Raw genomic sequence first — 25,322 nt, 5'->3', positions numbered from 1 at the left:
CATTATAACAGTGGATGTTTTAATTACTTTCAGGGAAAAAAAAACATAGCCAAAAAGCTATAGCATAGTGTTTCAAAAGGATCCAATTTCATGAGCTAATTAAGATTTGAACCATGACAAGCTGTAAGTCTCTCAATGTGCTATTCAATTGCAAACAGAGAAGCAAGGTATGTAACAATTTGGAAATTACTTATGGGAATTAGGGGAGTTGTGTAATTTGATTTCGTTGGTGCTTTTGTCAATAGGAGATAGAAAAATGTCTTGTTTTTCCACATGATTTTCAGAGCAAGTCCTTGACAAAAAAGAAAGAAAAATCAATAAACGGATATAAAATTTTATCATTGAAAAGGTTCCACAGTGCATTTGCAATTGGCTAGGGTTTACTGTCTGAATTATGAGTCTCATGGCCAAAAACTATTCTGGCATATGCAGATACAACTCCTATTCAAAGCTACAAAGGTTCCACTAGCACACACCAGAGCTCAACTTGATCCATCATGTTTTGGTAGGATAGACTTGCAATAAAAATATGTGAAAACATTTAGATAAACACAGTTTACAAGAGGACTATGATCCCATGGATTAGCTTTGAGTCCGCAAGTGTGTCGTAGCTAGGCAGTAGAATAAAGTACCGTACTGTCCCTATGCTAAGAGCAATTTAATTTGTAAATCCAGAAGTTAAATAAGGGTTTTTACCCATTTTACTTAACACCTTAGAATAAAAACAGAATTACAAGTAATTTTACAAAACTTCTGTGGCAAAGATTCCTAGCCCCTTCGGGTTATTTTAGGGCAACAAATTCACAGTTAATGCAAGGGAGGGAGCTGTTAGATAAATATAAAGGACTTGATCAGAATGTATTTCAAAGCAGAGGTTTACTCAAGTTCAGGAGACACTCACCCCCACCCCAAACACACTCGTATGCTCACCCCTGCTGGAAAGTGTTTGTAGCAGCATTTCATTTTGGAAAAGGCGGGAACCTTAGAAGAAGAACGCACAGATGATCGCAGTTCTTGGTTTCCCATCTACACAAGTAATTCAACAAAACAGAAGAAATATCGTTGCCAGATTTCACAATTGTCATTTGAGGCGATAAAACTTCAAAATAGTAGGCATCTGCCCAGTGTGGGGTGGGAGAGGCAGGACGCTAACCATGAGGTTATGGGGGAGTGGACAATTACACCACTGACACTTCAACCCCAAATATTATGGACACAATTTGCCAAGAGTGCCCAAGTGACTTAGGCTGCTGTAACTGTTGGTGCCAAATGGTGACTCGAACATACCCCACTGGCATAGAAGTCTTAGGAGATCTTACACCTTTGTAGGACAGGTGGACAAGGGAGCCTGCCATACCCTGCCCCCACCCTTTTCCTCCTGGAAATAATGCCTGACTCTCTCTCTCCCCCCCCTCCCCATGCCCCCTATTTACAGGGGGCAGGATTAGGGGGCTGGCACAGGAGTTTCCTGAAGCCTACACTAGCTTTAAATCAGCTAAGCATTCTCCTGCACTAGGGTAATTCTTTGCCAACCAGATTACATCCCTTTTGCACTGCCAGAAAAAAAAAATCAGTAGAAAATCTAGCCTAGAAGGCATAGATTAGAGACTAAAGTAACATACCTGAACAGAGGATAATCCTGAACCAGATCTATAAAAATCAAAACTATCCACAATAAGCTGCAAAATCCTTAGTGAATAACTGTTGAGTGAAAAAGGACTTTAGATAAACATGCATCTCAGCTACTTGTGTAATATTAAATCTCGCACAGACGTAAGAACAGCCGGTTTAATAGAAACAAAGATAGTTTCCCCCCAACCCCTTAACCGTCTTTAGGAATAGGGACTCTAACTCTGGTGTAGTAGTGCACTGACTTCAGTGAAGGTGCACCTGATTTATGCTGGGGTGAAGAAGCGGGGAATTGAACCCTAGCTATTCATGAAACAGATGCCAGCTGAAGTATATAGCAAAAGTTTCTAAAACTCATCTCTCACTCCACAACCCTGAGTCACTAAACGGAATTTGTTACCTGAAGGCCTTGTCCAGGATCAGGCAGTGGCAAACTTGTTAGAGCCTTTCATTGCTTTGCGTAAATAAATGCACAATGGGCTGAAATGCCTTTGTAATTCTGTAGCACTGGTTTCCAAGCAGATCCCTTGTATGCAGGTTCTTAGTAGAGTATTTAAACAGCCGTCCAGAATTTATCTTTAAAAACATTTGCAGAACTGCATTACTAAAGCAGAAAGATTTCAAAGGGTAATTTCTTTATTTTTTAAAAGAGCTATTTCTTTTCAGTAGCTACTGCAACTCAAATCCTTTTCAGCTATCCAGCTGCTGTGCATTATCAATTTCCCCTACACTGTCTTCCAGTGAAATCATCCCTGACCTGGATGCGCTAGTCTCCCAAGAGATGCAAGATAATTCAGCGTCTGTGTCGCTCACTTCCTGGATGTCTCCTTAAGCCCAGGCTGCCAATGTTTCAAGTTTATGTTCATTTGATAGCTGCAGAAATTGGCAGTCAATTTCAGCCAAGTACTCAGCAGAAGGCTTGCCTTTAGGGTCTGAACTGCAACCCCAAAGATCAGAGGTCATTTCCTTCAACATCACACCACTAAGCACCATCACAAAGCACACGTCTGGTATATTAAGAGTCCTGGTCTCTAATGCTCTTCTGGCTCGAGTCATTGTGCAAAAGAGGTGCGCATCAGTGTCTGTAGTATCGAGCAAGATGCTTATATTATTGGCCAGTTATAAATCAGCAAGAGAAGCCAGTTTTTAAAACTTGCAGGTGACACTACTGAGGCAACTGAAGCCATTTTAAACAAGTACAGTACCTGTAAAAGATGAGTTGACGATGAATAGACTTAAATTTGACTAATAAATTGCACTTACTTGACGCACTTTAGCCAATGTTACAGGGGAATAACATGGTAGCCCAGGCCCCAAGTCTGTCCTCCCCGCCTAGTCCCTCATCTATATTTAAGTCCTAATTCTCTAGGGGGTGAAATTCACCACTGTGCAGAGGCCAAGCCTCTTCATCACTTAAGTCTCATTAAGCTCTGAAAATAGAGCAGAAGGGGAACCCACACCTCCGACTGGCCCCCCCCTCTTGCACAGGATCAATTTTACATGATGTGCTTTATTTTTTATTTATTTATTTTAAGTGGGCCCTCTCCCTTCTCCTCTGTTGAAAAAGGGTTCTGAGAGGCAATATCAATACACGTTAGCAGATGCCACACCCACAAGGTGCACTGACCTCACCCTCAATGGCAGACAAGCCTAGCACAGCCAACATAAAATCATGTTGGCAGCAGATCTTGGGGCCTTGGACGTCTGCTTCCTATTGAAGGAGAAATCAGTTATGCCAAGTTGGAGTATTTTCTTAGTGCAACTTTTGTTTACACTAAATGTACCAGTCCTTAAACAAGATGGTCACACTTGAGGGATCCCAGCAGCAACTATGGGCCAAGAACCGGCTTCTAGTTACAGAGATTAAGGTGGACAGTAAACAATCCTGCTGCTTCTACAGGTCCTCCTCAAAGAGTACACATCACAAAATGAACAATGCAACATTTGTTCAGAGACACAACACTGCTAACACGCTATGTAATGTCACTGGGACAAGTATGTAACAGCACCGTCTGCTGACTCCTGCTATAACAATAGTAACGTAATGTAACGTACACACAATTATTCAAAAGAACCTCACATACTTTGCCCCATGGGCAAAGAGGGAGAATCATAGAAATGTTAGGCTGGAAGGGACCTTGAGAAGTCATCAAGTCCAGCCCCCTGCACTGAGGCAGGACCAAGTAAACTTAGACCAGTCGTTCTCAGCCAGGGGTCTGGGGTCCCCTAGGGGGCCATGAGCAGGTTCAGGGGATCCACCAAGCAGGGCTAGCATTAGAAGCCCAGGGCCCCGAACCCTGCCACCCGGGGCTGAAGCCAAAGCAACTTGCTTCACAGGGCCCCCTGTGGCATGGGGTCCCAGGCAATTGTCCTGCCTGCTATCCCCTAATGCCGGCCCTGAATTTTATATGCAGAAAACCAGTTGTGGCACAGGTGGGCTGTGGAGTTTTTATAGCATATTGGAGGCAGGGAGGGGGCTCAGAAAGAAAAGTTGAGAGCCCTTGATTGAGACCATCCCTGACAGGTGTTTGTCCAACCTGTTCTTATAAACCCCCAGTGATGGGGATTCCACCATCTCCCTTGGAAGCCTCTTCCAGAACTTAGCTATGCTTTTAATTAGGAAGTTTTCCCCTAACATCTAACCTCAATCTCCCTTGCTGCAAATTAAGCCCATTACTTAACCTACATTCAGTGGACATGGAGAACAACTGATCACTGTCTTCTTTATAACAGCCCTCAATACATCTGAGGACAATTATGAGGTCCCCCTTCAGTCTTCTTTTCTCAAGACTATCCATACCCGGTTTTTGTGTGTTTTATTTCTCATATGCTTTCCTCATAGGAGACCCCCTCATGGCAAATGCTACTCAGGTCACTTAATGTGCTTCTATATGATGCACAGATTCTACAGGGATAAGGACAATAAAAGAACTGGAAGAGAACATAGAATTACCTGCACACCTGCAGTTTGTAACATCTAGCGGAACCATTACATTTCCTTAAGAACATTGAGTGTTAACAAGTACAAGTGGTGATACCTGCAGCTTTGCGCCTTCTACAATGAAACCGTCTTCCTGCGTTGAGGAGAGTATGAGGCTGTCCTACTGCAGCCCAGATCTGACCCTATTTACGTTTTTTTAATGCTCTCTTTGGGACTGAGTGGCTCCATAATATCCCCAGCACTGAACTGTGCCTATATAGCACCATTAAAGCCTAATAGGAACAATTGTAAACTGAGACTCAAAGTTAAGTCACTTTTTTTCCCTTTAAAAGTGGGATATTTGTAATAAATATAAAGTGTCCTCTCCAGATCAAAATGGTAAACAAGAGCAAAACTGCTGGCTATTAAATCAAGCTCCCTGCTTCTCTTTTCCTAGACATGTTCTAAAAAGTATAATGATCCGCATTAAATCCAAGCTTGAAGGGACAGCGCTACAGCCCAGGACAACATTTACATTTCTGCAAGGATGAGGCATACAAATTCAGTGACAAATCAATGTTTTGTAAGCAGAGTTGTGGTTTGGGAGCATTTATAAAGAAAGAAAAGGCCAGCGCTTGGTGGGTAATATGAGGTGCTGGTTGCACTTTCCTCTCTCTTAAAAGAGGCGGCCTTTAAATCCGGCTTCTTTAAAAAAAAGAAAAAAAACAAGTGATTTAAAATACCTGCAGCATTTTATCTGTAGATAGCTCCATCCACTTACACACACAGTAACCCAGTAAATCATTCCAGTCTCTAATCATTTGTCTCATTAAATCTCTGCCGATTCCGTTCTATTTTAACATGTGCCTCCTCCTAGCAAGAGTTTAAACATTTAAGTCAGAATGGCTTGATTAAAGAGAAGCAGCAAATGAGCTCTGAAGATTTTGGACTGGTTTTCAGCAGGCAGAGAGATGGCAGACAGGACAAAGGGTTTTAGTGTAATGATGATGGGGGACGGTAAATTTAAAGATGGGGGGGGGGAAGAGAAAATCCTCAATACTAAAGATCATTGCAACACAAACCAAAGAAATAAATTTCCCTTTGGAGAACAAAGATTACAACATTCTCCATTTCTCTATGGCAGCATACAACTGCATACTTGCCATACATCTTGACACGCTTTACACTGGATTGTTTACCTTTCATTTAAATGAGCCAGGAGTACTTTTAAATATAAATGAACCCTTAAACCACCCCCGGCACATGGGTTGGCTGTCCTAATAAGCCTTTTGCACCTTTAATTTCTGTGGGCTTTACGGAAGGGGACACTCAATTAGGGAGAGGTGAAGGCTAATTTAATCCACTAATTTTGGGTGCCTCCATTTTGGGGTACCCAAAGAGAACCAACTGGCATCTGATTCTTAGACATGCTGAGCACCTGGAACTCCAACCTGCAGCCATAAACAGGAGCTATGAGTGCTCAGTGCCTCAAAGTCGGACACTGTTAGAGACAAAATGGTCACGTAGTTAAGGCTCTGGAGCGGGATTCAGGAGATAAGGGTTTGACTGAGCTCTGCCACAGATTTCTATAGGAGTTTAGCCAAGTTATGTCCTCTCCCTGCGTTCCCCATCTTTAAAGGGGAATATTAATGCTTCCTTTCTCTGCCTTGTCTGTCAGATTACAAGCGCTGAGGGGCAGGGTCTGTCTCAGACCCATGTGACTGACAGCAGAGTTTGCACCTTAGTGTACAGTGCCTTAGCTTGTCTCCATTACTGCTCTGGGTGTGGAGCTCATGGGAGTCCAGCTCAGCCAGTGGAGAACAAGTTCTGGAGTGTTAAAAGCATCTTGAGGTTAATTAAACCGTAGGGACCTCTGCTTTCTCCACCACTCAGGTGTCTTTCTACAGCTCACTTAATCCCAAACCAAACCAAGTAACATCACAATCAATGCTGGTGAAATAAGGGCATCTTAAAAGGCAAATGAAGCGATTCTCCTTCCGCTGCAGCCTGTCTCAGCATCTTAATCAGCATGGCTAAGATCAAGGAGACTCCTTTTTCAGAATTACTGTACTAACACAATGTCTGCTCGACTCCAGGAGCTGCAGCTAGGGTGACTCCAATCCCTCCTGACACCAAGTTCCACTCTACTTCATGAATTTTTGAAGTGGCCTCGTGCATTAATGTGCCAAGATATCTTAATATAGTTCTGGTTTACAAATGCTACCTGAAAACCCAAGTAGTATTTAAAGTGTATGCTTAAAAAAAAACCAAAAAAAAACAACACCACCACCCTTTCAGAAAAGGCTATGAGTAGGCTACATGGTTTGGAAGGATGAGCAAGCAACAGCTAAACAGTGCCCAGGGAAAGAGGAGCTGAATTTAAAAAAAGGAGAAGGAGTTCAGTGTAGTGGGTAGACTTTTTGATTTGAAGTCAGCAGACCTGTAATCTATTACAGACTGCCACTTCCCTGCTAGGTAACCTTGGGCAAGTCACTTCTCTCTATGCCTTCTTTTCCCCCCCCATCTGTAACATGCGGCTAAGTAGAGCCCCGCAGATCCGTGGATATCCATTTCATCTCTGCAAACACGGATATCCGCCGATCATTTTTGCAGATATAAGTTTTGTATGCACGCAGGGCTCTGTGGGTAACACGGATTTCTTCTAATAACTGCTTTAGAACCTCTGGGTGAAAAGCAGCACCTCAAAGCTCAGAATCATTAATTTTCCAACTTTTCCAGTGGGTGATACCAATGCTTTACTTCTGTAGAGCAAGTAGTGTTTAGCTGTCTGAAGAGAATTACCTGGATCCCCTGGAACCACAACTTCAAATCTCTTTGAGCTGAACTTAGCCCTTCCTCCTTCTGAGAGATAAAACTTAAGGCCATCAGGTTCACTATGTGGCAGGTACTTCAGAAAGGACCTTAAATTCTGCAAACCAGTCATGTCTGTATGGGCACTGAAGATCTTACTTTGCTCTCTGTAAAAATAAAGATTCAACCCAACTGCCAAAAAGTTTCTCTTTCCTACCACCTCCAGATAACTATGCGGTGTTGCTTTGCACTGTTTTTCTGCCTGGCTGGCTCAATCCACTGCAAGCAAGCTTGTATTTCAGTGATGAAGCTGTGGGTATTTAGTCTGAGGCACTCTAGCCTCCTTTGGGATGAAAGGAGCTATATAAATGCAAATTGTTCTCATTAAATGTAAAGCATTGGACAGTGTGATGTTTACAGCAAACATTCTCATAGCCAAGTCTGAGATATTGTATATACATAAATTTATCAAAAAGTGACCAGAAAGACCTTTCCTTGGGACTGACGTGAGTCCATTAGGCAGTTAATGCACGCACAGCGACAAGAGGGTCAGGCTCTCAGGGCAGTGTCGAGGTCATAGAACATTGTCTCCCATGTAGGCGGCTACAAGACACTTCAAAACCACTGACATCCCTTTCTTGTGCAGGAGTCATTAGCAGTCTCCAGGCCTCATTAAAAATGTTAATAATTAACCTAGTACTGTGGAAGAGCATTTCTAGAATATCAGGGTGACCCCATTCAGATAATATGTTTTAAAGGGGAAGGAATCTTTCCATTCACTACACTGCGTCTTGTATCAGGCCCTCTAAGCACTCCCCCCCTCCCATCACATTCCCCATGCTCTTAGGGTCAGAAGGTATCCCCCAGTGCCCACCATTCAAGGTTATTCCCCTCACAGAGCAACCAATGTCCCTTCCTTGATTGGTACTGGTGCACATGGACCAAACCACAGCACCAACAAGTTGAGCAGCCAATTTAAGGCTGGGCTTTGTTTTATTGATGGACATCATGGCTTCAACTCCTAACAAGGCAGTGAACAGAGAGCTGGCATGTCACTCAGAGTTCAGTCCTGCCCCCAGGACTACTGCTTAACATCACCACGAAGCTTGTAAAATCAGTTACCGCGCATCTATGCTCCAAAGTAGTCAATGACAGAGCAAGATACATTGCAGTGTGCCTGCATGTCCCAGGGCACATACAAGACCTTCAACCAGGTTTAGAAATCACATGTACTTCTCTACATGTGCCTACTATGCTGTTGATAATGTATGCCATGTCCACATACCAATGCATAAGGCTGAGTTCTCTACTGAGGTCAACTGGCACAGCTCCATTGACTTCAATGGATTTGAGCTAATATATACCAGCAAAGAATTCGCCTAGTAGGCATGCCTAGGTGTTGACATGTGCACAGAAACACACACAGTACACATACAACCAATGTGCCCACATGTACCTAATGTGTTCTGGGAAAGAGATACAGCTTAATTCACATCTGAAGGAGGAGACGTCACATCACAGTCATTTAAAAAAATTTCAAACTCAAGAAATGGCCCCGAATTGTCAAAATGAAATTTCAAACTTCTTTATTTTTGCGTGTTTTGTCTCAATACCCTAGTGTTGCATAAAACAGAACCAGAGACACAATTCCACCCCTTGGGCAAATTTATACCCCTCTATCCACCCATTTTCCCCCATGCATTTAAGATATAGCTGTATTGAAGAAATCATAATACTTGGCACTTTTATAGCTCCTCCCAACCAAGAATCTCAAGGCACTTCACGAACACTAATAGAGTGCTCCTCACAGCAACCCTGTGAAGCAGCACGGTATGATCATTGCTGTTTTTCACGTGCATAAACAGAGGTGCAGAAAGGCTAAGTGACACGGCCACTGTCACACAGCATACCTGTGGCACACCTCCAAACCCTGTTAATTAGCTGTGAGAACACCCTCCTTCTCCATCTGCTTTGGAATTATAGGGCTTGAACTTCGCTAAAAATGTTTTGCTTATTAAATCTTGGTAAATGTGCTAATGTGTCCAATAATGTAACTGCTCCTTGTATCCATGCAAACTTGAGTCTCTGCTGTGTCACATCTGGTTCAGTTATTTGCACCTGCTCAGACTGAGTGTATAATGTGACCATGCTGATTCAGCAGTGTGTTTTGCATCCATGTAGTGCAAGTGGACATGGCTATAAAGGTGCAGGGCAGCAGAGAATCAGGTGCACAAATTTCTGTTAATCCAAAAAAATGTTAATGCTCGCGAGATACCAGCCCAGATCGTCCAACATTCTAAATTCTCCTTTTCTGCATATACAAACTGTACAAGCAGCAAGAAAACCTCACTAGGGCATGGTGTACGGCAGCTCTAGTATGGTTCATTCCAAAAAAGAAGATCTGGAATTTGTTTGCTGCGTTCTCTCGCTTTCTTTCTTGAGTCTCCCAATGTAAATGGTTTCCTTTCGGTACCAGGGCAAAAGCATGGCTTCATGGACATAGATCGTCATTGCGCAGTTTCCCAAGTGACGCTTGGGAATGCTTCCATGGCTCATTCCCAACTCTCCCTCCTCCTGAATATCTAGGGAGCATGGCACTCAAAGGGTTACATTACCGAACGCTCCACAAGGCCCGACTGGAGCTTTCATACAAAGGTGGAACCGGTCCAGGAGCAGCTTCCAGGGAGCATTCCATCTGCAGCAGCATTTTATTTAGACAGCACAGGGGAAATTCGATCCCTGTATTGCTGATTGGCTTTGGGAACCAAGTCTTCAGTTCTGGAGGAGGAGCCCATTCACACCATTGTGAAGTACCCAGCATGCCAACTCCCACTGGGGTGATCAGAGCACCGTGGGAAGGTGGGGCAGGGAGACAGTGATTGTTCCATTTAAGGACTGTTACGTTCGCTTTCATTCACAATTGTGCTCTGGCTCTAAAATGTCTTTCAATTAGACTTTGTTCTATTTAATCTGGATTTTTACTCCTCCTGGCTTCCGAACAATGTCAATTTCTTGCACTTACAGAAGCAGCTTTTCTTTAGTAGAACCGGGTGATTACTGTGCCAAATTGCTCACACACGTCCATTTCAACTAGCCTGTGTACCATCTGCATTTACTTTCCCCAAATGTTCTAGCAAATAAATTTTCTAGCATGACTTTTTTGCTATTACAAATGATTAAAGTAACACAAAAGGAAGAGGAAAAAAAGTTCTCCCGGGAATTTTCTCACTCAGATCCATCAGGCCAGATCCTCAGCTTGTTTAAGTCATCTTAGTTCTATTGACTTCAATGGAGCCATGTTAATTTATATCAGCTCAGGATCCAGCCCTTCACATTTTGTACAGGGTCCTTCTTTTTCCTTTAAGAGACTAAAAGCAGATTAATCCACCCCTCAGTCAGAGGTCTTATTCTCCCATCCATGGGGGGAGGGATAGCTCAGTGGTTTGAGCATTGGCCTGCTAAACCCAGGGTTGTGAGTTCAATCCTTGAGGGGGACATTTGGGGATTGGTCCTGCTTTGAGCAGGGGGTTGGACTAGATGACCTCCTGAGGTCCCTTCCAACCCTGACATTCTATAAACCCTACCTAGAGTTGATCGACCATTTCCAAATCTGAAGTACGCTCAAGTTGAAAGGGCTATATCTACACAGCCCTGAAGTCAACCAAAAGACCCTCATTGATTTCAGTGGGTCTGGAGCTGATGCTAAATTAGCAACAGGATTTATTCCTTTCAGTCCAGAGAACACATTTGCTACAAAGTCCTCAATCTAACTTTAAAGAAGCAACTGACCCATCTAAAGGCTTGACTACACTTAAAATACTACAGTACTGACGCGGCATTGTTTTAGCACTTCAGTGTAAATGTTACCTACGCTGGCAGCAGGGGTTCTCTTGTAGTATAGGTAATCCAGCTCCCTAACCATGGTAGCTAGATTGATGGAAGAACTCTTCCATTGACCTAATGCTGTCTATATGAGGATTTAGATTATCTTAATAGAGCAACTCGTGGATTTTTCACTCCCCTGACAGACATATATAAACAGACCTAATTTTCTAGTGTAGACCAGGCCTAACCTCTTCCCAAACTAAATAAAACATGGAGTCTAAAAAAGAAAAATCCCAGATGAGAATAAATATTTGCCTTCCCTAGACTTCTGCACATTTGATGGGATAGTCACAGCAGGGAGTGTCAACCCTAGGAGGAGGAGGAGAACTAACTGCATAATTAGTGACAGATGGCCATCGCTGCAAACCCAAGGCAATGCGAAAACTTATTGAGACAGAATTTATTGAAGGACTCCCCTGACAAATGACTGCCTTGTAATGATGTGTCCTAGAGACCAACCTGGAGTCTTGCAGACTTCCTCACAAATGTGCTTTCTGCACTAGAACCACCAGACCTGTAGGTTATTGTCCGATAACCTGCCCCATTAGTTTTGCAGACACACCTTAATCTTCACTACTGAGGGCTTTTGTCCTTGGTCTGCCAGGTGGCAAAGCATTAGAAGCAGCAATGACTTGCTACAGACTTCAGTCTATGCAGATGTATTTTAAACACTAACATCAAGGCTGTGCCACTCAGGCTTATTATTTTGAATGATACATACACGTGAGGGAACAGGAAGCTCTTCTCAGAAAATTGTAAACAGAAGGGGGGGAGAAGATTAAATTTGTTGAATAGATTTGCTATGTATTACCCACCAAGCTCTGCTTCCTAACCCTCCAGTCGGGATGCTAACGAACAGCAAGGCTACTGGGTGGCTCAGGAGATGCATGTGATACACCCTTTCACTTCCAGGTCACCGGTATGAATGGGACGCACAGTGCTAACAACTCAAAGGTGCTACTACCAGAAACCTGTTCGGTGTTGTAGGTGAAATGTGTTTGGTGGTCTCAATGCAGGAGCTATCCTCAGAGGCAGTCTCAGCAGGGAAGGGACGGAGCAAATGGCTCACCAAGACTGTATTCCCTTCACTCTCCTAGAGATGCACAAGTCTCTAGTACAAAAGTCAAAGCACTGCGTATCTGGAAAGCTTATATTGCTTCTATATAATCTGTGCCCAGTCTATGGGCAAGTGGGTGGAATTCTCCAAAGGACTCATCATAGCCTAACTCCGCTCTCATGGAAGTCAAAGGGAGTTTTACCATTGACATCAATAGGAGCAGGCGGTGGCCAAAACTGAGTATTTTTGGAAGTCCTAACCCATAACATCAGGTTCCAAATTCCAATGCATTTTTTTCTGGACTTCAATATGGCCTTACAGCACAAATGACAAATATGAGTAACAAACAAATGTTTATTCCCATTTCCACTGCCTCAGTGCCTAGTCTCAAAAACTAAGCAGGGTTGTCACTGTAATTAATATCTGTAGAGGGATTTAAGCATGTAACATGCTACAAGAAGCCTATGCAGTATTTCTTGCATGACACAGGATTGCGGAAACAGCTTCTATAATCAATACGAGCTTTTAGGGGACGATTTCAGGGGATAATGTTACGCAGGCCTGGAGACAGACATCAAGAACTAAGAATAGTTATGGATCAATCCCGTCAAGAACTGATTAATTCCATATGGATGTTCCTGATGGTAAATATAGAAAAATATGAACACCAGCACTTGGGTTTAGTAACAATGCTTAGAAATATTACAGTGTCTTCCATGTAGGGTGACCAGACAGTAAATGTGGAAAAAAAAAAATCAGGACATGGGGTGGGGGGGGATAATAGGAGCCTATAAGAAAAAGACCCAAAAATCAGGGCTGTCCCTATAAAAATTGGGACATCTGGTCACCCTACTTCCAGGAGAGGTTCTCAAAGCACTTGGGCAACATTAATGAAATTAGCTTCTAATTTTAAGTGATATGCAAAACTGTTTCCTTGCCTTTATCAGTAGCTATGAGTGCCCATGCTCTAAAAATAATCAGATTCTGGACTGGAATCCAAAAAAAAAACTATGGAATCCCACTGCTCTTGGGGGAAGGGGGGTGCGGGTGCGAGGGGGTCTGCATGACTAGCCTAAAATCCCACATGAAGTCTATGGCATAGCTGGGAATAAAACAGTCCCATCTCCATAATGGGGATAATAATGCTTACCTCATCGATAAAGACCTTTGCGATCTTTGCTATTGTTATTATTCCTAACTTTTGCTTGAGTTATCCTTGTACTCTTTGAAGACTAATTCTAGTCTTTAAATTTTACTGAGCCATTAACAAGAACGGTTAGGGTGACCAGATGTCCTGATTTTATAGGGACAGTCCCGATTTTGGGGTCTTTTTCTTATATAGGATCCTATTGTGCCCCACCCCCGTCCCGATTTTTCACATTTGCTGTCTGGTCACCCTAAGAACGGTCTCCACTGCACATACCAGACAGACACTCTCCCTGCTTTACTTAGGCTTTTTTCTGGCCATGTGATTTAATGGAGACCTAGTGCCTTGAAGGCCACCACCAAGGATCTAGCAAATTTCAAAGTCAGGGGTTCTCCTCCATCAACATCCTGTCTCCAGCCACCAATTATATTTTAAAAAAGGCAACTCTCTGCTCCAGAACCTAATATACTCTATTACGGAGCAGCAGAATCATGTTTAGCACTCTAGTTGCACTTCTGTCCTTCACACCACTTTATGCAAGGTAGCCAATTAATTCCCAACACCACCAATGTACAGTAGCCAAGTAAAATATTATCCTCTATTTTAGTGGAGGGTGGGGGGGGGGGGGAGACTGAGTGAGAGGTTACCATTTGCACAAGGCCAGAGAGGGGAGAGTCAGGATTATAATCTGGCAGGATAAGAATTTGTGTATTCCAAGGTTATAGTCCTGGGTGTGCACTATTAACCACCTTACAGCTGCATCGTCACAATGTTGTTGCACCCAGTTTCTGCTGGGGTACACTCCGGTGCCTCCAATTTCCCCTCTTTCATTCAACACAAAAGGATTGTTACAAGGAAGAGGAAGAAAAATTGCTCTTTTTAGCCTGTGAGGATAGGACAGGCTAGGATAAATTGCAGCAAGGGTGGTTTGGTTGGACATTAGGAAAAGCTTCGTGTCAGGGTGGTTAAGCACTGGAATAAACTGCACAGGGAGGTTGTGGAATCTCCGCCACTGGCAATATTTTTAAGAGCAGGGTAGACAAAACACCTGTCAGGGATGATGTAGATAATGCTTAGACCTGCCTTGAGTGCAGGAGACTGGACTAGGTGACTTCGAGGTCCCGTCCAGTCCTACTATGCTATGAACACTGCACAGAAGCGGTTTGAAATTATCCTCCAGGATCCAGATAATGAATATCAACCAATGGAGTGTTCACTCTTTGCCCTTCCAAGTCCTTTCTGACCTTGCCTCTGGATTTTACAGTCAGGCTTGGCCCAGTGTTTCACCACCTGTCCCTAGCAAGGCCTCCCTTGCTGCCCCTGTCCTAGCTCACCACAGTCCATTTGGCTCCTCCACCAATGTTCACACTGGACTTCTGACTGCTGCTCTTTCCCCATGCAGCTATCGTATGGAGAACGACACAACTGGTCCTTCCCAGGCCTTGACGTCTCTCAGACTGAACTTCAAGCACTCGATGTAGCCTCCAGAGGCAGTCACGTAGCCCTAGTCACATGACACCTCCTGAGCACCTTTTTGCACTGAGTGCCACCAGCCATAGACCTTCCGAGGACCAAAAGCTCAACTCTTCCTCACCATCGCCACAGAAATAAGATGTAAATGGTGGGAATATTTAGCCATTAGAACAAATTTCCCCAAGGGTTGTGGTGGATTCTACATCCCTGACCATTTTTCCTAAAAGATCTGCTCTAGGAACTATTTTTGGGGAGGTTCTATGGCCTGCATTCTACAAGAGGTCAGACTCAATGGCCACGTGGTCCTTTCTGGCCTTGGGATCTATGAATCCCCTATGGATAGGAGTCTTTTTGTTTGAATCCCATTGCATTCAAAGTAAAGACCGTACAACCATCTATCCAAAAGTGAGTGATAAAAGACATTTGAACATGGAGAGGAACAGGAAGAAAAGTTCATTGTCGGATCTACCTGGACAAGGAATTTATAAGATGACTGACTGTGGTTCCAAATCTCTAGTCAACATCAAGGAATTTGAGGTACCATGCAGATGAAAAGGCATTGCACTGAACTGTACCATAGACACTTATTCACAACTGTACAAGCTGCCTTCCCACAAAAAAGGACTGCTAGAACAAATCCCTTTTAAAACCGAACACTGCAGTCTATTTCAGTACGTAGCACTGTGACACAAAAAGTTTTCATCTAGCCAGTCAGGGCTGAAATATTTATTGTACCTGAAAATTAATTTCATATCTTTTGAGGCATCACAGGCATCTTAAACAATCAGACTGTGCATGAGCCTCCAACTGCCATGGCCAATTTCCCCGAGCACGCGGCAAAGTGCAGCTGTGTATTTAAGATCAAAGTTGAACCCCTTGTGTTCAAACATTACACGCATATCTCAGCAAAAAAGTCAACCCATGACCATCAAAGCATAATATTTACTGTACACCACCACCAGATTTACTTAGCGCAATACTAAACCCTTTGAAGGTGTATAATGGCCCTGGAAGGTGGAAGAATGTATTTGTCATTCTCTGAAGGACAAACTGGTATGAGTTTCCTCCTTTCCCCCGATGCAGGCTGAAGGCTGACTTGCATAGCCAAGGAAGTACATCTCCTACTCACCAAACCTAATGGCATTTGAATTGTATATTGCGTTTGTATATAAAATGGATACGTCTCCAGGGCATGCTTGTCAGATGGCGTATAGTGGACCCTGATCTGCTCTGTCCTAAAGGATAGCGAATATGTTCAGCCATTTTCCCATATAATCATTTCTTGGAGCTCATTTTTACTGTCCCCGTTCATAATGGTGGTGCCCAGAAGGTCATAGTCTTCTATCCAAATGTATCCACTACATGGGAGGCTGCATAATTCAACTATAAAAGCATGCTGCGAGCTGAATTCCCACTCCTTTTTATAAACATAATTTAATAAAGAAACTACGTAGAGTCTTGCAAAAGATATGTTCACCTTCTGAAGAGAAACTGTCATGGTTTACAGGCCACAAAATTTACTTAATCCCCCCTTTATATTTTCCATATGCACATGTACACGTATTTTATACACACACACACGCGCACACACAAATTTTATTGAGAACATGTGAGCAAATTCCATGCTTGGGAAAGGTCTCATTGTTTGCCTTGCACAAGGAAGTGCCGTCTTTTGCCATACAGCAGGGGGGTAAATTTACCCACCCAGTTAGTCCCTAATTTGGGAATGCTAAGATTGTTCTCTAAGCCCCAATTCATCCTGGGACTGCCAACAAAGGAGACCAAATATTCTAACTGTAGCAACTAGGATTTTAGTGGTTTACCAGGACTGAAATGTAGGGTGCTGGACAGCCATCAGAGAGCAATGACTTCTGATCACTATCCAACCCACGACAGTGTTATTTATATGGGTATTAACTATCATGCTGCCCGAGAGTGCCAGCCTTGGAGGAAGAACTCTGCATGATTCCAAAGCTTGTTTCTCTCACCAACAAAAGTTGGTCTAATAAAAGAAATTACTTCACCCGCCTTGTCTCTCTAATCTCAAGGCAGACGGTCAAAAGCCAGGCAGACCCCCAAACTGGTGGGATGTTCTAACTAGATTTCACCAACCCAGTAACAAAATGTTAACTCCTAGATCACTAAGTGTCTTACCATGGAGTCAGTCCCTTCGGGGTCCTCAGTCTCTCCTCGCCACCCAGACAAGCTGGATTTAATCAATAGTCCCACAAAATCCTCGTACACCACACAAAATATTCAGGCTGCTCCCAGTCCCAAGAGACTAGCCACTTACCCCAGATCTCACACCAAAAACAATGCCTGTAGCCAAACCTGTTATAACTAACCACAGGTTTATTAACTAGGGGGAAAAAAGTGTTACTTACAGGTTGAACTAAAGCAAACAAGCGTATATACACAAATGAGTTTCAGTCTGTAATTCTGAAGGTGACAGATTTAGTGATCTGCTAGCAATTAATGTCTTTAGGGCTTAACCCAGCTTGACCCTGGGGAATCTCTGGTTTGTTTGGGTTTTTTTTGGTTTTCTTAGACCATGTCTACACTAGCAAGCTTATGGCGGCAGAGCTGTACCGATGCAGCTGCACCGCTGGCAAGATCTCCCACGTAGCTGCTCTTTGCTGACAGGAGAGAGCTCTCCTGTTGACAGAATTAACCAGCTGCTGTCCACACTGGCACTTCTGGTGCTGTAATTTATGTTGCTCAAGGACGGGGTTTCCCCCCACACACACACCCCTGAGCAACATCTGAGTTCACACGTTTGAAATAGGCATTTTTACAATTACAAAACAAAACGTCTATGTTACCTTGTAGCATGGAATACAAACGTTACGAGTTAGATTGATGCATGTAACTTACAAGCATTTTACAGAGACTAACACAGTAAATACATCCTTATAAGAATACTACTTATTTTGAACAAAACTAACGTACAGGTGAGCCGGTTTGGTTTCCAGTCAGGCATTTGTCAGGTCTTCGCTGAAGCCTACAGCCTTGGCAAGAGCTAGTGTCTGGTTTACCGGAGTCACAGACACTTAGGAAGTTGTCCAAATGCATATTTACAGGAAGCACAGGAAGGGCTCCATTACACCATTGCGGTCTATCAGCTAAATAACTTGAGTTTTTAACACTTAGTGCTTCAACAGGTATTTTAACTGCTTCTATAACTCAACTGCAGCTTCACTGCAGGTCATTTGACATATGGACTAGTCCATTATATGATCTACTCCCTTTTAATGTTTTAGGATGGAAGAAAGGAGAGAGAGGGAAGGGTGAGTAGAGAGGAAGAGCAAGGCAGCCACTGTACATGGCAAGGAGGTGTTTTTCCAATCAGCATTTTCTTTACATGGAGTCTAAATACATATTGCTGCTCCTGTCCTCACTTTTGCAGAGCAGAGGCCTTGGCAGGTCAGTTCCTAGTGAAAGACGACTCAGTGACATCAAATATAGGTATAATCAGAGACTGTGTCTACACTAGCACTTTTGTCAGCAAAAACGTTTGTCCTTCGGGTGTGGGAAAAAAAGGACATTCCCCTGACTAACAACTTTCACTGACCAAAAAAAGTGCCAGTGTGGACCGTGTTACGTCAGCAAGAGACACTCTCCTGCTGACATAGCTACCACCATTCATTGGGGGTGGTTTAATTATGCCAGCATAAGAGCTCTCTCCCACCAGCATCGAGCAGCTACACAGGAAACCGCACAGTGGCAGCGGTACAGCTGTGTCACAACAGGGTCCATAGTGTAGACATAGCCTAAGTATAACTTGCTTTATTTACACAGAGATACCAGCCCTGAAGCGAGATGGTCAAACAGCATGCAAGGCAATCCCTCCTTCCAGGTATCTCAGCCCAACACCAACACCCAGTTCCCAGGAAGCAACACTGCCTCAACAATTGCCTCCAATCGGAGCCCAAGGAGGACAGCAAATGCAGCTCATATGGCTCAATCTCTCCCAACACTGCCTCTACATAAAACGGTGCATACCCCCAACCACGACCAGTGTCTCTCTCCAAGTCAAAACCTGCTCACCCACTAAGAAAAATTTTGGTTTGAAGACCGTAGAATCAGACACATAGGGCTGGAAGGGACCTCGAGAGGTCATCTAGTCCAACCTCCTGCATTGAGGCAGGACCAACTATGCCGAGACCATCCCTGACAGGTGTTTGTCCAACCTGTTCTTAAAAACCTCCAGTGATGAGGATTCCATAATCTTTTTGGCAACCTTGGTCCTTCGAAGGCAGAGATAAGTAAATCAGGACAATAACCACTCTCTTCGGAATACTAAAAACCACCCTGGCTGCAATAAGCTAAAAATGCTATAGAACATTAAATATTTACTCCTTCTGTTTGTTAATATCTTTCATTAGTTACTGAGCCATAACAGTCATTAAAATGCTGAAAGGGAACTTCATGTAAATTCATCACTAGCCTGGGAATTCTCCTGTATTTGTGAGCAGGCTTTGAACTACACCAGAGCTCAGAGACTCAATTTCCCTACAGGCCGGGCCAAATGTCTGGTTCACTCACAATCTACAAATGATTATTTTTCTAATTAATCATTCATCAAAAAACAAATAGCAACAGGGTGTGAAGGCCACACCGGTGTAAAGAGAAGACGGACGGGGGGAGGGATAGCTCAGTGGTTTGAGCATTGGCCTGCTAAACCCAGGATTGCGAGTTCAATCCTTGAGGGGGCCACTTAGGGATCTGGGGCAAAATCAGTACTTGGTCCTGCTAGTGAAGGCAGGGGGCTGGACTTAATGACCTTTCGGGGTCCCTTCCAGTTCTAGGAGATAGGTGTATCTCCATTATCATCATCAATCCATAGCGACTGCCACAGCGACAGAGTAAGAGGCAGCAAGTATGCCCCCCACAAGTCATTTCTACAGAGGGATGCCCAAGTGCTCTGATTCGAGTGGTTACAAAGAATGTGGGTAGAAAAATATCCTCTACATTCCCCAAGAGACCATGAAATATTTCTCTTCATGGTTCAGTTCCGCCAAACCCCATCAACAAACTGCAGCAGGTCCCGTTAGATATCTCAAGAGCCAACCACTAAAGTATGTTTATACTGCAACCACGGGATGTGACTGCAGCTCATGCAGACATACTCACGTTAGCTTTAATTTAGCTCGTCCAAGTACCCATAGCAGTGAAGCTACGGCAGCTTGCGCTAGTCACCCATGTAAGTACCCGGGTTCAGGGGGACCTGTACAGCCTGCACAGAAACCCATGCGGCCATAGCTGCTCTGTTCTGGTTTGCTAGTTTGGGAAGAGAGTTTCTAAATCCAAACCCACAACATCAACCCTGGAACAAATAAAAGGACTCAGCATTCATGCAAGAGAAGGAGCGAGAGGAGGAGAGTCCAGGAAAAACACCTCTCTCAAATAAAGTCATGCTGGTGGCCCAAAAGTGTCTGTCACGGTAGAGAAGAGACAGGACTCAGCAGCAGTTAATAAATCATGCATCATTCTATATGGAGGCTGCTGGATCCAGACAAACCTTGTGAGGGTCTCTGGCTCTCAGACTACTGAAACGCAGTCTCTGATGTTACGATGAAGGGTCTTCTTTAACTTTGGCTTGGACACAGAAGTCACAGAATGGATGGCTTACTGCAGTACACCACCTAACCACAACCAAATCCCGGGATCGAACACACCTAAATACTGGGGGAGTTGGGACGCAGTCTAATAACTAACATATCACTTTCTTACTCAAGGTTAGTCATGTATGCACAGCCATGCTGAATTCAGAATTCACAATCCCACATGGTTTCATCCTGTGGTACTGATCCCCTATGAGTTAATCCAAACCAAGTTTCCTACTACTTCAAAGATTTAGCTTTGAAACGTATAGTCATTTTCAGGATCCCAAATCTTTCCGTGCTCTGGCTCTGCCTTATCACGCAGCTGACCTCTCTCTCTTATACAGCTAACAGCTTCTCAAAAACACAGCATAACTGGTTTTAAAAAAAAACAGGTGGCAAAAGGATATTCAGCCCTGCTATAGTCTCCCACTGGCTTTTATTATATTTCACGGATCTACAGTTGAAACCTATAATCATATTTGAAAGAGGCTGGAGTACAGTTGACAGCTGACTTTAGGCCTGGCCATCCGGACTGTGGTCTGTGCCTGCTGCTCAGAGGAAGAGAAGCACTTTCCAGTCATAGGGAGGCGGAGGGGGCAGGGAGAAGTGGTTGAAAAAGAATTAACAGGTATCAAATCAAAACAAAAATCTGAGATACAGGGATGCTTTTGCAGGGCTAACTCTTATTACAGCATCAGACTCCAGAACTGTACAAGTACCAGGTTAAGATGTACTGCCAGTCATCAGACCTCCAGAAAGGCAACACCCTTTTGTGCATGCTGTACAGACTTGGAGATGTTGAATCAGATTGGAAAGGAGCCTTTGCATAACTTGTTTGACATACAGGAGCCGCCGACACCTCTGGTGCCTTAAAGAAATGGAACACTTGAACGTAAAATAGTGCCTGTTCCTATGGAGGAGAGAACAAATGCATTTACCAAGAGTACATGGTGTTGGATGTAAAGTTAATGAGATGGGACCTTCGAGGGCTTCACAGTGCTCAGATCAGTAACAGAAGCATTACGTTTAAAGCCGAAAGAGACCAACCGATCATCTTAGCATGATGATCTGCACATCACAGGCCACTAACCATACTGAGTCCCAACAACCAGAATTAAACCCAAGTATTACAGCCCTACAGTTCTCAACAGGTTTGGAAGATCAGTGCCCCGGTTATTCCTGAACAGGTTGGGAGCCTTATTTTAGCACCAGGGCTGAGTTCAAGTTTGAAATGGGCTCAAACTGAGCCATTTCTGAAATGGACTCTGATGCTCAAAATAGTTCAAGCTCTGAACTGCTTCTGTTTTACCACATTCTGATGTGTCACAGAGCTACAGGGTGTGCAGAAAGTGGAGGTGGGACTAGTAGCCACACTGGAAGATACCATTTCAAGTGGAGGAGGGAGAGGAAGGATGGTCTTGCGGTTAGGACGCTAGCCTGGGAATCAGGACATCCAGATTCAATTTGCAGCTCTCACGCAGACTTCCTGTGTGATCTTCAGCAAGTCTCTTGGTCTCTGTTCCTCAGTTTCCCCTCTATAAAAATGGAAACAGAACCTCTGTGTCACAGGGTGTTGTGAGGATATGTTACTACAGTAATGAGGGCCAGATACTTATCTAAAATAGATGGATTTAGTTAGGAGGCAGAGTATGAAATCCTGGCCCACTGAAGTGAATGTCAAAACTCCCGCTTGCGTCACAAAGAGACCATTTAAAAAATGAATGTAGAGAACAGGGAAATAGTGATTACAAAGGAAAGAGGAGATGGTGGCAGCTGGAGCAAAATCCTGCCATCCCACCCATGTTGCTCAGGAGGTTGCGTGCTGGTATCTGGGACTATTTTGCTTAAGACCACAAGCATTAAGTCACTTGCAATTACTGATATAACGAGATGAGCTGGGAGAAATACAAATACAGTTGGCTCCACAGAACCAAACATGTGTATTCAATTGTGAAGAATGGCTAATGAGAATCTCTTAAGTACTGTAATATGCCAACTAGGTCTTTAGTCCTGCCCTTTGGGATCAGAGAGAGATTCAGTCCAGTAACGATGGCCATTACTAGACTACGAATCAGGTAACTGATTTAGACATATCTGTTAGATTTCACTAGACATAGGACGCAACATCAACCCACAGGCCAGAAAAATGTTACAAAAAGAACTGTTTAACAAGATACTCATGAGAAAGGTGCTTAAGTAGTAAGAGTTTCATTTTTCGGTTTGCCTTTTCTGTCAGATACATATTAAGTAACTGTAGCAACAGTAATAAAATACAAACTTTACAAGAGAGAAGAGAGACAGGTCAAAATGAAAGTGAGTAAGACTTGGGCCCTTTTGAAAACGTTACCCACAGACAAGTGTCGTTGGAGGAAAGATACAAGATGATTTACACTTATTTGGATATTTCTATGAAGTTTGATAGGTTTTCAGGTTAGAGTAAATGATTACTAGATCTGATTTATTTACTGTTGCTATTTCCCATGGATTCTTTTGCTGAAATGAAATCAACTTAATACAAAGCACTGTGGAAGGGATTAATCCTGCAAAGTGAAGAGCACTGTCCCCTCTCCAGCCAAACGATTAAGCATGTGCTTAATCTTACTCATTCAAGTAAGTAGTTCCATTGGAAAAAAATCAACAGAAATACTCACATGCTTCAAGTTAAGCCCATGTTTGAGGGTTTTGCTTGGTCAAGGTCAGAGCATTCAGCAACTTGCATGTCTGAGACCTAAATCAACCAGTTAATCTTTCCAACCTGTCCTGTTTCTCAGGGCTTGTCTACACTACCCACTGGATCGGCGGGCAGCAATCGATCCAGCGGGGGTCGATTTATCATGTGCAGTATAGCTGCGATAAATTGACCACTGAGTGCTCTCCCGTCAACTCCGGTACTCCACCTGAACGAGAAGCGCAAGCGGAGTCGACGAGAGAGCATCAGCTGTCGATTTACCACAGTGACGACACCACGGTAAGTAGATCTAAGTACGTCGACTTCAGCTACGCTATTCACATAGCTGAAGTTGCGTATCTTAGATCGGCCCTGTGCGATAGTGTAGACAAGCCCTTAGACTAGGGTGACCAGACAGCAACTGTGAAAAAACGGGACTAGGGTGGGAGGGTAATAGGTGCCTATTTAAGAAAAAAAGTCACAAAAAACAGTACTGTCCCTTTAAAAACGGGACATCTTGTCACCCTACCTCAGACTGTAAAAAGACAGCTGCTCCTTCCTTACCATAGGAGACTGGACCTAGAGGTAATATGCAGAATTAACATAAGAGAGGGGAGCGTTAAGATCCAAGAGGTAGACAGCAGCATTTTATTTCTTTAGATTATATAAAGGTTTCTAGGTGACCATCCCTTGCTCTGGCTTCCCATAAACGTAGCATACGCAATACAAAAGGGCTGTTCAGCCCACACTGACACACAAATATCCACTGGATAACAAGTAATAAAGTAAACTCAAATTCTTCTAAATCTCAGTGCAATCCCTCCCCAAAACTCTGGGAAGCCAGACCTGGCATACACAGAATTCCTTTGTCAACAGTCAGCATACATCTGGCTGTGATAATCCAGCACAATTTAATCTGGTTTGAGTCCATATCACCTGCTGTGTAAGCAATAATGACATTGATAGTAAGCAAGAGGAACAAGAGTATCAAAATGTGCATTCATATAACTCAGAAGAATGCTTCTAGGCTAATTTATAAATTATTTAACATCTTCAGACCGAAGGCCCTGGAGTGCATTTAAAGGTAAAGAGCAAAACTGATGCTCAAATAGTAGAAATAGGGGAAACAACAGAAAAATCTAAAATAGATCATCAAAAGTGAAAATTTGGACTCGTGTGAATGCAAGAATTTTCCCCTCCAGCTCTAGGGGCATGCCATCAGCTGGATCCTCTGTCTGAAACACAGCAATGACCCACAGGCAGAGCTTAAAAAATTAAAATGTAGAAAATTAATTTCTACATTCACAGCCAGGTCCTCTCTTCAATGTAATACCGGTCAGGGTGGGGTTGGTTTTTTTAAACATATGTTTGAGGGCAGCTCAGAGCGTTAATCTAGTTTGCAGGGTATGTTGAGGTGTGACTGATTAAAACATGCTCGGGTATGCCGAGTTGCAATCTAGCCAGGGTATTGGAGCAGGGAAGCCGCAGTAGCACAGGCTCCAGAGCAGGCTAGCCATCCAAGTAATTATCCAGGGTGCCGGGCAGGCTTGTACAGCTCATATTGAAACCTGTGTGTTGCCACAATGTCATTGCTCCAGTATCTGTGCTACCTAGATTAAAACTAGCTGGGGTAGGTCCGTACAAGCTGCAGTCACACCCTAGGATTGCAGCATAGATGTATCCCACAGAAGACCATATAATTTCTTTTGCTGCTCGGGAGCTATCATATTACGAAAGGCAATATATTGCTAGAGGCTCCAAATGCACAACAGCTGAGTGGAGAAAGGAAATACAGTTCTGGGCACAGCTAGACTAGGCAGCAATTTAAAACACATCCTGTATTCAACGGAAGGCACCAGAGGAGCTAAGCCACTCTGGAACCAACTGTTACACTGATGAGCTCTGCACTCTGGCACAAACCAAGTGGGAGAAATAGCCATGCATCAAAAGATGCTTTGAAAGGGCAGACTGATATTTGAAAGGCTTGCTTGGACTTAAAGTGACCCAGAGAAGATGCCTAGTAGTATTATCGAGTTAACCTTTCACCAGCAACCCGCTATCATCCCAAACAGTTTGTGTGCAAGTTACATCTGCACTTTCACAACACCCACCCATTAGACATGCCA

General features: G+C 43.5%; 1 protein-coding gene across 15 annotated transcripts in view; it reads right to left on the bottom strand.

Annotated features, from left to right (window-relative positions):
- The window catches only part of AUTS2 (activator of transcription and developmental regulator AUTS2), a 1,197,597-nt gene that overhangs the window by 852,355 nt on the left and 319,920 nt on the right, over positions 1–25,322 (bottom strand). Inside the window, exon 1 of one of the 15 annotated variants that reach the window (XM_044993670.1) lies at positions 21,913–22,005. The exons of the other annotated variants lie outside the window; for them this stretch is intronic. Coding sequence (XP_044849605.1) covers positions 21,913–21,915 — 3 coding nt within the window. The 5' untranslated portion in view covers positions 21,916–22,005. Of the gene's footprint in view, positions 1–21,912; positions 22,006–25,322 lie in introns of those variants that run through there. 15 annotated transcript variants of the gene reach the window in all.

This window comes from Mauremys mutica, chromosome 19 (assembly GCF_020497125.1).
Source record: "Mauremys mutica isolate MM-2020 ecotype Southern chromosome 19, ASM2049712v1, whole genome shotgun sequence".
NCBI lineage: Eukaryota > Metazoa > Chordata > Testudines > Geoemydidae > Mauremys > Mauremys mutica.
Note: the sequence above shows the minus strand (reverse complement) of the source record. Positions and strands in the feature narration are given on the sequence as shown.